Raw genomic sequence first — 14,722 nt, 5'->3', positions numbered from 1 at the left:
AATTTACCAAAGACAAATGTTGTACTTAAATCTCTTTCATGTGTAGGAAATTATTCAGCACATTGTATGACAGGTGACAGGAATCCGTTCTGTTCCAGCTCGTAAATTGTACATATTATACTGGCATATGCTTCATTTATAGGCCCACTATCTTTGCTAAACAAAAAATAAAAGTTTCTTAAACCAATTATAATATACGAAAATGGCCTAAGAGGATGTTACAACACCAACCAAATGCAGGATTCCCTGCGTATACTATGTCAACAGTGAAGATTCATGTCGCTGTTTTGCCGTCTGACGCAGTGATAATCAACCGACGCGCGGCAAGTACGACGACGGCGGAAACATAAAACGACCCACGTTATGAAAATAAGCATTTAATCAATTTAGATAAAATACATTTTCCTCCATATAGAATATCTTTAAATGTCGTGTTTGCATTCCATTGTTTTCATCACTTAACAAACACATTCCTATTTATTTTATCTATATTAACATTACTCAAATTGAAACGACTTTAGGGAGTTAATAAGACCCTGAATGGGAAATATATATTTTCAAGAAAAGCAAAAAGTATATTTCCAAAACTGCTTTTATTAAAGACAGGTTAACCTATACGTATAACTCAAAATACACGAATGTAACCCGAAGTATCGGTAATTAGCGCCTAAAACCCACAATTATCGATTATAGTCCGATTTCTTAAACGGTATTATATAGGCTAACACGTGTAATAAACTTTCTAGTAATCATTTTTGTTTAATTTTTTAAACGTTTTTGATACCCAAACGTAGTTAAAATATTTTTGTTAACGCCTGAAATGATGTCAAAAGCAGAATCCGCCGGTATATCTACTTGCATCGTATAGGTCTACCAACATTTCCTAATTCTGTTTGCTTTCCTTTTATTTTCTTCTTGCATATCGGAAACCATGCTTCGTCGATTTCTATTAGGCTGATGGTACACATTAAAGTAAGTCCCTGGACATATAATCAACTCCACCAAACAACCGTCTTGGCGGCTGTATTAGGAAAAGATACCACATTAAAATTAGCATTTTTACATCAATTAATTTACAGGTGGGGGTGGTTATTATTCAACTCATTTCTTGATTAATAACAAAACAAACAATTTAAAAACACAACGATTTTATTTATTCTCATTTACTGCATTTTTCATTATATTGTCAAAAACTGATGCTCAAAGTCGGCCAATATAGTCAAACGTTTTTTTTTCGATAATACTACAAGCTCATATTTACATTTATGCCTTTATAAATATTCTATATAAATAAAGTAAATAATTTACGTCTGAAAATTAATAAAGTTATATAAATCATTAAAATAAAGAAATGCTTCTCGATCATATGACTCTCTTTGAGAGTTTAACAAGCACACACAAGCAAAATACAACAAAAAATATCGCAGCACCAAGAAGCAACAAATGCCACACAATCACTCCAAACTGCTTCCATCTCAATCGTCCTGATAACCACGTGTAACTTAATTTTAGTTCATCACCCAACATGGGCAAATATACTATATAACTAACCACCGTTTAAGCTATGAAAAAAGTCAAATTTTAATAAAATACAAAAGAGTTCCTTTAATCCGAGACTGTTTGACAATTGCTCAGGCATTGCAATATTTGCATGATTTATTAAGATGTATTATGATAATAGGTGAAAAGCTTGAAAGATTACGCCGAATATTGTACAAAAAGTAAGTGTTATATCAAATCTGATTGTAAATAAATGTGTAAAATCCGTCGCATAAGTTAAATCTTACGCGGTTCCTCCCGAAGAAAAACCATCACACATTCGCAATAAATAATTTGAACCTGTTCTTTCTTCAACCGAAATTTCTCCATCCTGACTGAGCATTGTTGTAGTAACCCGCTGTTGTATACCCATTGTTGTCATAGTAATAGTAGTCTGTAGTTCCACCGTTAAATCCAACACTGGACTGCGTTGTTGTGGCTTTAGCGGCTTTAACTTTTGGCGGATTCAATGACCCGGATTTGACGCCTTGGTCACTTGGTGTCGGCTTGGCAGCAATTTTGTTATTTGTTACTTTAGCGTTCCTTCGGTTTCCTTGGTTGCCTTGGTTCATTCTTCCTCTCCAGTTATTCCTCATGGGAGTCACGGTTGACTGGGGCATGGACATTGTTGGTGTAGGAGGGATGTTTACTGGACCGTTACGGGGCATTGGTCCGCGATTAGGACGACTCCAATTCATGCCACCCCTGTCTTTTCTTGGTGTTTGTCTGTTTATTACGTTTCTAGCGAACTTTTTTAGTTTATCTTTAACATTACTCATACTGAATGTCGATTTGCTGTTCGAGTGTGTGATGTGATTTGGACCAATATTCCTTCTATTATTGGGCGGCGGAGTGTGCATCCTCTGTCCGTTTCCGAATGGACGATTATTAGGTGGGGGAGGAGGTCTTGGGGATCTCATATGTGGCATAAAGGACGGGCGTTGGTTTGGTGGCGGAGGCGGGGGTTGCCATCGTGGCTGATAGGTTGGCGTTGGATGGTTATTCCAAGAAGAGGACGTTGGACTAAAATGGCCTGTAGGTGGTGATGGCGGATGATGAGGTGGATGTGCTGATGGTGGGTGCTGGCGCGATGGGTTAGATGAAGGTGGTGGTGGAGGTGGCGGAGGGCCGGGGTTAGTTTTCGGAGGCGGGGGTGGAGGAGCAGCGCCATAATTGAATAAACCGGCCTGCATTTCAAAGGCTCGTTCGCTAGTGAAACCCATTTTTCTCATAACGTCTCCTTGTTCGATCTCACGAGGGGGATTGCATTGCATAGTGCATTCCATTGGCGTGGCAAAATTGTTTCCGTTTCCTCCACAGCCATAATATGTGAAGGGTAAACACATGTCTCCATTCTGGTTGAAGAAGTATCGCTGGGACTCTACCGCTCCATGACATGTGTTGGTGCCTGCCTCAGGAGGCAAGCGACATGTGCATTTATTGTCACATTCTTGAAGGCTAAAAAATCCACCATATCCACAGACGTTGTTTATTTGTTCACACATTTTGGTGGTGGCATTATAAAAGTACCGGGGAATTGGACCTACACACGAAGTCTGGTAAGGTCGCTCATAACATTCTGAAATAATAATAAAAAAATATGTTAACAAGTGAAAAGAGAAAAGTTTAAATGGTAAAAACAGCTTTTGATTTGTAAAAAGGTCAGTTCTAGGCTTATACACATTTCATACGGAAAACGAATTTTATAGCAGTAATTTATGGTTAAATTGATATTTAATATGCTTCTTTTAGACTTTCACTGAGCATATGTCTCCAACGATGTATTCTCATACAAGAAGTCTTACTTAAACATCTTCAGAAAGATTTATAATACATGCAAAGTATATGTAAATTTCAAAGCAAAAACATTTTCTCATTATTATCTATCATTACAATTATGCATATATTAATAAACTTAATTAATTATTCAGTGCCACCGCATGTTAGAACGAGAAATATACAAAAGGATGTATAATAAACAACTAAATTGTTGAGACAGGTTAATCTTTGTGTTAATTAATTAGCTGTTGTAATTAACAGTACAGAACCCATTACCAGGGTCTTATGACACATTATGAGTTACAGACAATGTGTGGCAGGCTGACACAAAAACATAATGCTGGACTTTTCACTTCTGTTGTCTTTGTCATAATCAACCAAGCGTGAATACCATGACCAATTAAGTGTTGTCCAACAGCTGAATGGTGCAGTAAAGCACCTAAATGAGTATTTTGTATGGCTGTTGTGCAATCTTTTTCTTTTTCATGCCAAATTACTTATAAATATTTTAAAGAAAGAAGCCTCCCACTTGAAACATTTGGGATTCCGAAATGTATCACTTGTATACACTTACGACTGAAGAAGTCCAAATATACTCAGAAGTCAAGTTTTAGCTACTTGCAATTAGGACATAGTAGGTCAAAATAGTTAGCCGGCTGTAACCATTGAGGAAACTCGTGATAATATAAACTAATAATATTGACATCTAAATTTCATTAGCTACACCTTGCAAATCCTATTTCATATACATGAAACACAAGTTTCTAACGTTTTCATTTTGTCCTTTTCAATATGTTATAAGTAAGCATATGTTATTTTTTTTCAATTGTTTTATCACCATGATGCGAGTGTCTCTTTCAAAAACGAGGCAACAAAGAACACATAGTGGCGTATTAATACGTTTTCTGTATTTAATTTATTCTTACATACAAAACTATTTCGATACGTGACGTTAGAAACAGAAATGTGTCAATTTGATATGGTGATCAGAAACAATTGCTACATATGCTTTACAAAACTTAATCATAATGAAATATCATTTAAAATAACGACAAAACAGACAATGCCCCAGATATATTACTATATAGGAATAACAGTATTTAACTTTTAAAATACTATAAGAACAATATTTGAGAACATTAAAAGATAATTTATTAAAGAAAACTTTTTTTTATTTTCTCTTACCATGATCAAGCATTCCCCCCTGTCCGAAGTAGTTATTATGCATAGGAGCCTGCCCATTGGTCGATTTCAGCAGGGTTACAAAGGTCACAAGCAAAAGGCCAACAACCCGAGGACTCATCTGAAACACCGATAATAAAAAGCAAATAAAGACGTCGCGTCGATCCTAACCTTAGTCTGTCACCAGACTGGGATGGTAAGGGACTACTTTATGTATATCGTATTAACGACAAGTCTGACAATCACTGACAAAAATCAAACGTATAATGAGTCAACGAGACACAGCGCCATTGATTATGTATAGATATGTCTTAGGGCAAAGGTCAAAACAACCTTATGGACGGAACTATATAACTTATTTCAAATAATATACAAATTAAATAATATGAGACGCTTGTTTTTTTTGTTTTTGTTTTTGTTTTCAACTGAATAAAAAAATTAATTTCCAATATTGATATCAGTAATTTCGATTTGTCGGGGTTTTTCGGTATTTCGCTTAGAAATTGTAGATAAAATCTCACAAAGTAAAGACTCATTTCGCTACCTTTTTTAAATCAAGAATAATAAAAAAAATAAAAAATATGAAACATGAATGGCATTTTGTTCTATGAATCCTGAAACTTAATATAATGTTTTCAAATCTTTCTTTGATTGCTATCACTTATCTTATTTCACATTTTCCCTTCGCGTGCTTTCAATTAACAATTTAAAGATTCATTAATAAGAATATTATATTCAAAAGACATTTTCCATATCCTTTAATCAAATGGATATCGCTTATAGATATATCATTAAACAGAGAAGCACAGCATTGAGAGAGAGGCCTTTTGTCAACGCTTCACAGAAATAAAAAAACTGCCATGTCCATAAAGTAAAATATGATAGAATGATTTCAATACATCAAAAACGCTTAACGGCAAAACAAAATATTGAATATTTCAACATCCTGTGGAAAACCATATAACCGTTCAACTTTAAGCTATGACAATTCATGTTAAATGACGCGACAATTATGTGTTGAGATAGATAAATGAATCACAACACTACTAATTTCCCTTTCGAACGATGAAAATTATTTAAGCTTCGTTGTCAAAAGAATAGTTTACTTAAAAGTAACCTCAGAAGAGTACGTCTAAATGTAATGCAAATGTCAGCAGTTTTCGTTGCGAGCGGATTTATGATGATCGATTAAGACATGTATTCCCTATTTTTTGTAACAAATCTTATCATACGCTTCAATGTGTCAGAATTTGTTTTATATGTCGTCATTGGTATCAATGATTCCAATTTATAACGTTTAAATGGGTAAATCAGTTAAATTCTAACTTCACTATACACGAAAGAAAAAAACCGAATTACACAACAATAGGGATCAACAATAGTTAAGGAAGTGGTTAACTTTCCATTGCTTCTTTGTATATATAACTGATGACATATAAAACATTATACTTTTACCTTAATTTTATTATAAAATATTAACAAACCATTCCATTAAATATTAAATTATTCTTAATGTTTCTATGAAACGAGAATATAAGCATTCAGTTTTATGGAATGAGTGTACTCAATCATGAATTCCTAATTTTTCGCATTTTGTTAAAATCAGAATTACTATAATTACACAAATCTTAAGTTTTATTGAATGAAATAAAATATCTTTAACAATTATTTCATCACCAATTTTGTAATTAAATAAATCATTATTACTTACTCTAAATATTTGTTTTACACTACAGATCCATGAGAAAAATCCCGGACGTTCAAGAAAATAAGTTGTTCTTTACAATGCGGAACCAGTCAAGTCCACCTTTTGCTGACCACAGGGAGAATGGAAAATGCCAGTCGACCGCGGTTCACAGTATCCGGATTGTGCGTAATATCATATATGACGGATATGCATATTAGATGCCATGAGGATGACAGGCAGTGAGTGGTGCTGTCCTGATAAGTGAGGTACGAATCACGTTGTGACAGCGATATGTCCTACCCACTACCCATCCAGGTGAACATATACCGTACTTGGTCGCACACTCTATGAAAAAGCTTAAACGAAAAAAATCCTTCAACTTCAGGTAAAAAGAAATTTATGTCGGGGAAAAAAGATTCTTTGATATGGGTTATTTTAGGAATATCGTCTACATGTTTTTGGTGCTTGTCATATACATTTTACATTGCTAAAATAACTAGAGAAATATGAGGGACCCTCATATATTATGCTTATTTTTGGACATAGCAGGTAAATGTTATATGGATCACTGTAGAACACGAAACAAAGTGTCAATGGTTCATTCAAGACACGACACGTTATTCTCGTCATTTTAACCATATGACATCAATACCGATACATCAGTTTGGGTTTTGTTAAGAATAACATTTTTACATGAGGTAGATAAAACATGAATTGGAATATTTTTATTGTTAATGATGTGCATATAACTTTTATAATTTGGAATGCTTCTTTTACAAACCAACTCAATTGTCGTCAATTTCGACCATTTCGGTTCATTATACATTATCAACATCATAACCATTACAGAATCATATGTTAAAAATATCAAAATACCCTTATTTCTCTTTAAAAAATCAATCCAAAATGTTTATTAAAATATTGCTTTCTTGTTTAAAACGAAAGCAATGAATGAGTAATTTCAATAGTCCTTAGACCTGATTTTAAGAAAAGAAAAAAATAACTATACTTTATTTCCTATTGAATGAAGTTTTGTCGAACAAATTTACAACTCAGCTTTGATTAAAACATTATACAAAAGTTCAAGTTTTCCCTCGTTGTATGGAAAAAACAATTGCAACCGTTTAGATGTGAGATGAATTTGCCTTTTTGATTTTTTAAGGAAAACTGGAACAATCACTAATAAAAGCAAGGTCCACCTTTCGCTCGAATTATGTGAGTTTCTGCGTGAGTTTTGAGTTGTAAGGAAATGCCTTTGGTATATGTTTTACACAAGGGATGATGTAAATTGACCTAAACTTTGGTAATAAAACAGAATGAACGGACAGTCATGACCTACTCAGTTTCGGTGTATGATAATGTAGACAATGCGTATTGTCAAAGGAGCAGACATTTATGATTTACCTAAATGCTGACTACACTACTCCCTATATTAATAAATGACATCAAAGAGTCCCATTAGCAATATTTATCATAACGGGCGCTCATATAATGAAGACGTCATACACACGTTGTATGTACGTCACTGAAAGTATTCTGCGATGTACGCCTGTGGAGCGAAACGTTATACCATGCACATTAACAGTGAAAATATTTGTAGCATAATATGATAAGGTGCCAAGACTGAATCAAAATTCCCAAACGGAATTCGGTAGATGCATGCCGTTGTTAAATAAATTTGTTATATGGTTTCCTTGGAACACATGAACGATCAAAAACTATTATTCAATATCGCTCAAATTTCAAGTTCACATTATGGAATGTTTTAGGACCTAAGGTTATAATACATATTACAAATTGTATTCTTTTGCATACTTTTCGAATTGTTCAAAAAGTACCTAACTCGTGGAGTTTTAGTAAAATAAATTAATTTCTTTTTTGTTATCATTTATTGGAATCTTGATTTTATTTAAGCATTGATGTCGCGGATTCACACAGTTTGCAAACATTTTTTTTCATAACCCGATAAAATTAAAAAACAGTGACATCAATACTTATGACTAATTTTATACTCTATTTGATAAAATGAAGTATGTTAAAATATAACATTACAGTGGTTTTTCAAGGGATTCTTTTTTCCGAATCAATACACAACGTCAATGTCTCTATTGTGACGTCGCGATAACATCGGGGTTTCGCGCCATTCTCGGATTGTTTTTCATAGTGGTATGCAAAAAAAATATTGGCCAATCAGAAACCCAGATTTGGTATGAAAGCAAAGAAAAATTAATTATTTGGAAATGAAATTAATGTTTAGTAGGAATTTCAAAAATAATTTTCAAACCCGTGTTTCGAAAGGCAAAATAACAAAGATTTAATTTACGAATAAAAGATTTTTAAAACATTATAAGCTCCATTATTTTTTTTTTGTTTGTTTGTTTTTTTTTTTGTATAATGCTACACATGTCATTATTGTACCTACCTATGCATAAATGTTTTTTATTTACAAACTCATAGTACATGTGTGCATCTACTAAATTAGCATTTCGAGCTGTATTTCTATTCTATTCTTTTGAATTTTGAATAATTCACAATTTTTAAGTAATTCAAGAGTTGAACCAGTAGATACAGTACGTGCCCAATTACATGTATATATGTACGTGTATTTTAGATACACACATCTGGGCTTTTTGTGCAAAAGTATCACATGCAAAAAGAAAGAGCAAGAAAATACACATTTGTCATTAGACATGGCTATTCCATGTTGTTTAAAAGATTGTTAAAGAAAATATTATATTGTTTGGAGATCCTATATTTTGACATAATGAAAGATTTCATTTAAAGTTAGAGAAGTTTAAAATGACAATTGCAGAAAAAATATTTAAAGGATATATTATACTCAAAATAATTAAGTGTACGCAAATGATTATTATCTTTAACATATTCCTTTCGAATTCGAATTACCTTCTTAGTTCTAGTTATCGAGCATCACCGGTGGCACTCTAGTGTTTCCATGTAAAATAATCTTGTTTAGCGCCATTTACTTTTATTTACGTTTACAAGCATGCATTGTTTCTTTTCACAGAAACATAAGTAGTACATCCATTTGTCACTGAGAAGTTTTAGAGCATTTATAGTGATATCAATGCTTATAATTAATTTTCCAGACTACTTGATAAAATAAAATACATGTACACGTACGATTGCATTGATTTTTCAATGGATTATTTGTTCCAAATCAATACGCAACGTCAATGTTTCTACTGCGACAACACGATAACGTCGAGGTTTCGCGCCATTTTTACGTAGTGATATGAAAAAAAGTCGGTCAATCAATTAGACAGATTTTGTATGAAAACAAAAAGAATAAATTATTGCGGTATAAAAATAGTTTTTCCTATTTCACTGATCACAAATATTTTAATAAAAAAAAAAGCTTGTTAGTACAGTTGCTCTAATAATTCAATACAATTTATTAAACATTGTAACTTGTAGAACACTAGGTACTTAACATACTTCGATAAATAACTGTTGTCAGGAACATTAGCGGATAACATCTGATTAGGAATATCACCATAACATGTCTTTCCATACGTCTGTTATATATGTATGACTTTGATAAGACAGTTTACATTATATGCAATTTTATGTGATAATTAAGACCACATTGTCATCTTTGCTAACTAGAAATACTGAAGAGCTCTTTCAATAATTACCAACTACTTTTTGAATCAAATGCAAAATTGCAACTGTCTCATAAATTCATAATCTTGTCGAAATTGCTTACTATGTCTTATTGACAAATAATTGCCCAAACAAATTCCGATAAAGTAAAAATTAAATTAAAAAACAGAAGATGAGACAAATGTGATGAAAATACGAGTGTAGATTGTAACAAAAACAAATCGATGGGTTTATCAGACTATGGAATTTCAATTAACGACTGTCAACAATCAAGTCCTCCAACGTTCTACCTGTATCAGTTCCTTGGTTGATTAAATTTAAGATTTCAATACAACAATTTGATGTTATCCTTTGTCATTCGCAAGTTTTATGACTAAAATGAATCGGAAGCGACTAAAACCAAAGCCGTAAGAATACAAAAACATCCTATTTTAATAAAAATGACTGCACTATTCATATCTCTAAAAGAAATAAATAAATATTTCCATAAGTAAGATATTTTTACACAAATATGTATGTAGGAAAAACAAAACATATCTAACAAACAATCCCATTTCGAGAGTTTCCATGATTTTATCACAGAAACAATTTAACAAATGAAGAATTTAGTCAAACGTATACGTAAGCGTATTTGGTAGGCAAAGCATGACTGGAGGCATGGTGGTATCCAAGTGCATTTTATTTGGCATAAAGTAAACAAAAATGTAATTTTAAGGTTTAAATTGATGGTGTCCTACCGTGGGCAGAGGACATTTTGTAGGTGTTGTTACCGTACCAGTAGATCACAACTGATGACAGTAAAACGCCATGGGCTTTATACACTAGCGTTAAAATGGATTGACCAACGTGTATCGTACCGACGTCAACACTGGCTTCACGGGTCAAAGATAAATGATTCCACTCTTAACGTAAAGTTGGTTAACAAATTAAATGTATACAGTTGCACGCGAATTGTAGTAAAATCAAGCGAGTTACTCCATATTTGGATAGGAGAGTCCAAATAAAACAGGATTTGGTTAAACATGATTCAGAAAATATCCGCAGTATTGGAAACATCTTGGAATGGTTTCTTTGTGGTGGTCGAAAAGAAGATATATAATTCCTCATCATTTCATGCAAAATTCAGTCCAGTCCAGTAATTTTAAAACAAAAATAGCCGTAACAATTATGGAGTAAAAAAAAACCATTGTTTAAGTGAAGTTTCTTCTTGAAAGTCACAATATAAATGGTACATTAGGTTATGGTACAGATAATTAATAAAGTGAATGTTTTACCCTATACGGAGAACACGAAAAGTTTTATGAACATGAGACAATGTTACACTACGATGTTGGTAATTCCTGGGCCTAATCCTGCTCCTTGGCCTCCTCCAGTCTGCATTCTGCCACCAGAACGCATCATTCCTCCTCTTCCTCCGGAGCTCATCATACCGCCATTTCCGCCGGAACTCATCATACCACCAATTCCTCCGGAACTCATCATACCACCATTTCCACCAGAACTCATCATACCACCACTTCCTCCGGAACTCATCAAACCGCCATTTCCACCGGAACTCATCATCCCACCGCCCCCAGCGCCGGAACGCATCATTCCACCACCTCCACCAGAACTCATCATACCTCCACCTTCACTGCCTGATCTCATCATACCACCACTTCCGCCTGAGCTCATCATACCACCACTTCCGCCGGAACTCATTATACCACCACTTCCGCTGGAACTCATCATACCACCACTTCCACCTGAGCTCATCATACCACCACTGCCGCCTGACCTCATCATATCATCGCCTCCAAGACCACTCATCATCATACCACCACTTCCGCTGCTGACCATTCCACCGCCCGACTGACCTTGACCGCCTCCTTGACCTCCCATCATAATCTTGTAATGTTGTTTAGTTTGTACGCCTGGTACCTGTCGTCTTCCTGTCCTTTTGATTATGCCCATGATTTGACTACCTACTGCCGGAGTAGATTTCATAGACTCTATCTCATTATGTAGCCAGATAGTGCCACTTCCACCAAACGTTGTGCCGTAGTTTTTGTAAACAATTTCTCCAAGTTTTCTATCGTATCCACTTCCCCATTCAATACCGAGCGGCTTCTGCTTCCCGGAAAAGCTCCAGTTACATGTCTGCTCGCAGGCTCGTTTAGACTCGAAATTATTTCCGTTTGGTCGACAGCCTCCAAACACGAAACGTTCACAACAACCTTTCTTTTCATTGTAGTACCATCTTTCCATGCTGGCTTTGCACGGACCGGGGCCAGGAGGCATATGGCAGGAACATCTCCTCTCACAATCCTCTTTACTCTGGAATCTGTTGTCATTGCCTCCACATCCTCCGAAAGTAAATGTTTCACACTGACCGGAGGTAGTGTTGTAGAAATAATTAATTATGCCGGCCAAACAGGGTCCAGGCTTCGCTGGCTGTACACAATCTGAAATACAGGAATAGTTCACTGACAAACTTAACCATACTAGAGTATTGATAAATAGTGTCTTCTTACTGACACAATAAACATGAAATAGATAATGTGTTAAATATATCATTGCAGTTCCTAACATCTTAATTGAAGTCGAATCTGATTATATAATTCTAATTGTATAATCAAAAATGCTTCAATTCTTACAGCTTCTATTTATATAACAGTAGAGAATAATATAATCTTACATGGGTGTGTCAAGTGGACAGTGATATCTCAACCCTCGGGAGGCTTGCCGAGGGTTGACAGCCAAAATCTTTCACGATGTTTGAGATATCCCTGTCCACCTAACAGACTCATGCTTGATTCTTTTTCTCCCATGAACCATGATGAAAATACAGTCATATAAAACATATTTTAAAAGCACCGCCATCATAGGAATGTCGCAACGTCAATAGTCGCCGCATGTAATTATGACGTCAAGTCATTCTCCAGCGCGTGTGAGCTGTCTTTTCTCTACCTCGGTAAAAGAGTTATCTTTTCCCTAGCAACCGCGGGATAATCTTGTCAAGTATTGGAGAAAAGACAATGAGGAGGCAGAAATTCATTTTTATTTCAAATGACGAAATATTTTAGAACATTGCTTTACCCAAGTAAAATTGTTGTGCAATGACATAAAACGGCTACTTTCGGACAACTAGCAGGAATGATTGGTTTACAATGTAACAATTCAATGGAAATCAATCAATACACTTACTGGCAGGACCTTCTAATAAAACTTGTGCCCAGATAACTGGAAGTGCCAACAACATCCATACGTACCGCTGAAACAGAATGAGTTTTGTATGAATACTTCGTTATACTCATGATTGTCGGCAAAATATTAATCAGGAATCCCTATCACGACAACGATGAGCTATAACTATCATAGACAAAATTGATTTCATGATTCATTTAATAGTTTTCTTCAAAATTAGATCAATAAACTTGTATCTATGATGGTAAACATTACAATTGTATTTGACGAAATGGTAAACAACTGTAAATTAAGCCCGTATCACAAATAAGCATATATGCAATGTTAAACAAATCAGTTATAAGAGGCAAACGTTAAACGTTAAACATGTTATTGATAAAAAGTGAACTATTTAGTATAATTACCTGCATTATTAACCTGCACTGAGCATCGACTGTCCAGCTATACTAAGCTTTAATATGGGATGTAACAGAGGATATTATGTTCTCTGCACAAGTATGACTGCTGAGTCAAAAGCCTGAAGCCATCCAGGATACTCGCCAACCACATCTGTATTGTCACATCAAACACTGAGTGTCACTGGCCCTGGCGAAGACGGATGTTTCTGAGGCAGTTAACCTCCTAACACCCATACCTGACTGGGCACCAGACATCTCCAGTTATGGGGTATATAAATCTAGTAGTGATGGTCTAAATCTATCCCACTTACTGCGAAACATGTAATTTTCTTGGGGTTAATCTTCGTGGATTTCGTTTTTTATCCAAATCAACAAATTTACGTCCCTACAAAAATTTGATCTTTTTAGTGAATGTATACAAATGTCAGATAAGTTTATGCCTCCGTAGACATGGTTTGTATCCCACTGCTTAAGTATATTTCAGTAATATAGATCTTAAAGAATATCGCAGAAGCATAAAGAAAGGCAATTTAATATTGTTTCAAACAATGTTCAAGCTATAAAATAATTTGAAAGGTGAAAATAATTTGAAAAGTGCCGTCAACGAATGGATATTTTAGCGACGGTCTCAACTTTTACGTGGCAAACCCTTGTTAGTGTGTGCTTATATGTGAAGAAAACATGCGATATAACATGTATCAAACACAGGAATTCCACGGAAGTGGACGTGTTGCCTGCACAGCATCATAAAAATAGTTGATTACAGTTGAAAATATTGTTTATAATTAGGTGAAGTGATCAAGTCCCGTAACTCTTGCAAATATTGATGGATTTTGACCAGTATCGTACCCATTTAAGATCTCATTGATATAAAGCAATATACCAAATTTGGTCGAAATCGGACAATAAATACTAAGGTTATCGAGCGGCAACCATGTTGTGACAATTTTAAAGTCCCGTAACTCTTGCAAATATTGACGGATTTTGACCAGTATCGAACCCATCTAAGATGTCATTGATTTAAAGCAATAAACTAAATTTTGTTACAATCGGACTTTAAATACTAAAGTTATCGAACAGAAACTATGGATTTATCTGTTTTGACGATTTTAAAGTCCCGTAACTCTTGCAAATATCGACGGATTTTGACCATTATCAAAATTCATCCGAGATCTTATTGATGTAAAGCAATATACCAAATTTGGTTGAAATCCGACAATGATTACTTTAGTTATCGCACGGAAACCGTTTCCCGGACGCCGACGCCGCCGACACCGACGCCGATATAGTGATACTTAAGTGTCGCCCCTGCGTTGCAGGCGACACA

The 14,722-nt window shown here is 34.7% G+C and overlaps 1 protein-coding gene across 1 annotated transcript; it reads right to left on the bottom strand.

Annotated features, from left to right (window-relative positions):
* Window positions 1–1,131: 1,131 nt before the first annotated feature.
* On the bottom strand, window positions 1,132–13,745 carry LOC138319639 (uncharacterized). The gene is made up of 6 exons (XM_069262789.1): window positions 13,402–13,745; window positions 12,998–13,064; window positions 11,133–12,255; window positions 6,212–6,230; window positions 4,504–4,621; window positions 1,132–3,118 (listed from the first exon to the last, which is right to left on the bottom strand). The coding sequence occupies exons 1-6, from the start codon at window positions 13,405–13,407 to the stop codon at window positions 1,851–1,853; spliced, it is 2,601 nt and encodes an 866-aa protein (XP_069118890.1). The 5' UTR covers window positions 13,408–13,745; the 3' UTR covers window positions 1,132–1,850.
* Between the last annotated feature and the right edge of the window lie 977 nt (window positions 13,746–14,722).

Source organism: Argopecten irradians, chromosome 3 (assembly GCF_041381155.1).
Source record: "Argopecten irradians isolate NY chromosome 3, Ai_NY, whole genome shotgun sequence".
In the NCBI taxonomy this organism is placed as follows: Eukaryota; Metazoa; Mollusca; class Bivalvia; order Pectinida; family Pectinidae; genus Argopecten; species Argopecten irradians.
The sequence above is the reverse complement of the archived record's forward strand: the minus strand, read 5'-3'. Positions and strand labels throughout refer to the sequence as shown.

What these genes read in the sequence shown, in the direction of transcription:
- LOC138319639 (XM_069262789.1), bottom strand. An exon ending in TTTATTAGAAGGTCCTGCCA is followed by an intron (nt 12,256 to 12,997) that starts GTAAGTGTATTG and finishes CCTGTATTTCAG; the next exon opens with ATTGTGTACAGCCAGCGAAG. An exon ending in GGGGGGAATGCTTGATCATG is followed by an intron (nt 3,119 to 4,503) that starts GTAAGAGAAAAT and finishes TTATTATTTCAG; the next exon opens with AATGTTATGAGCGACCTTAC.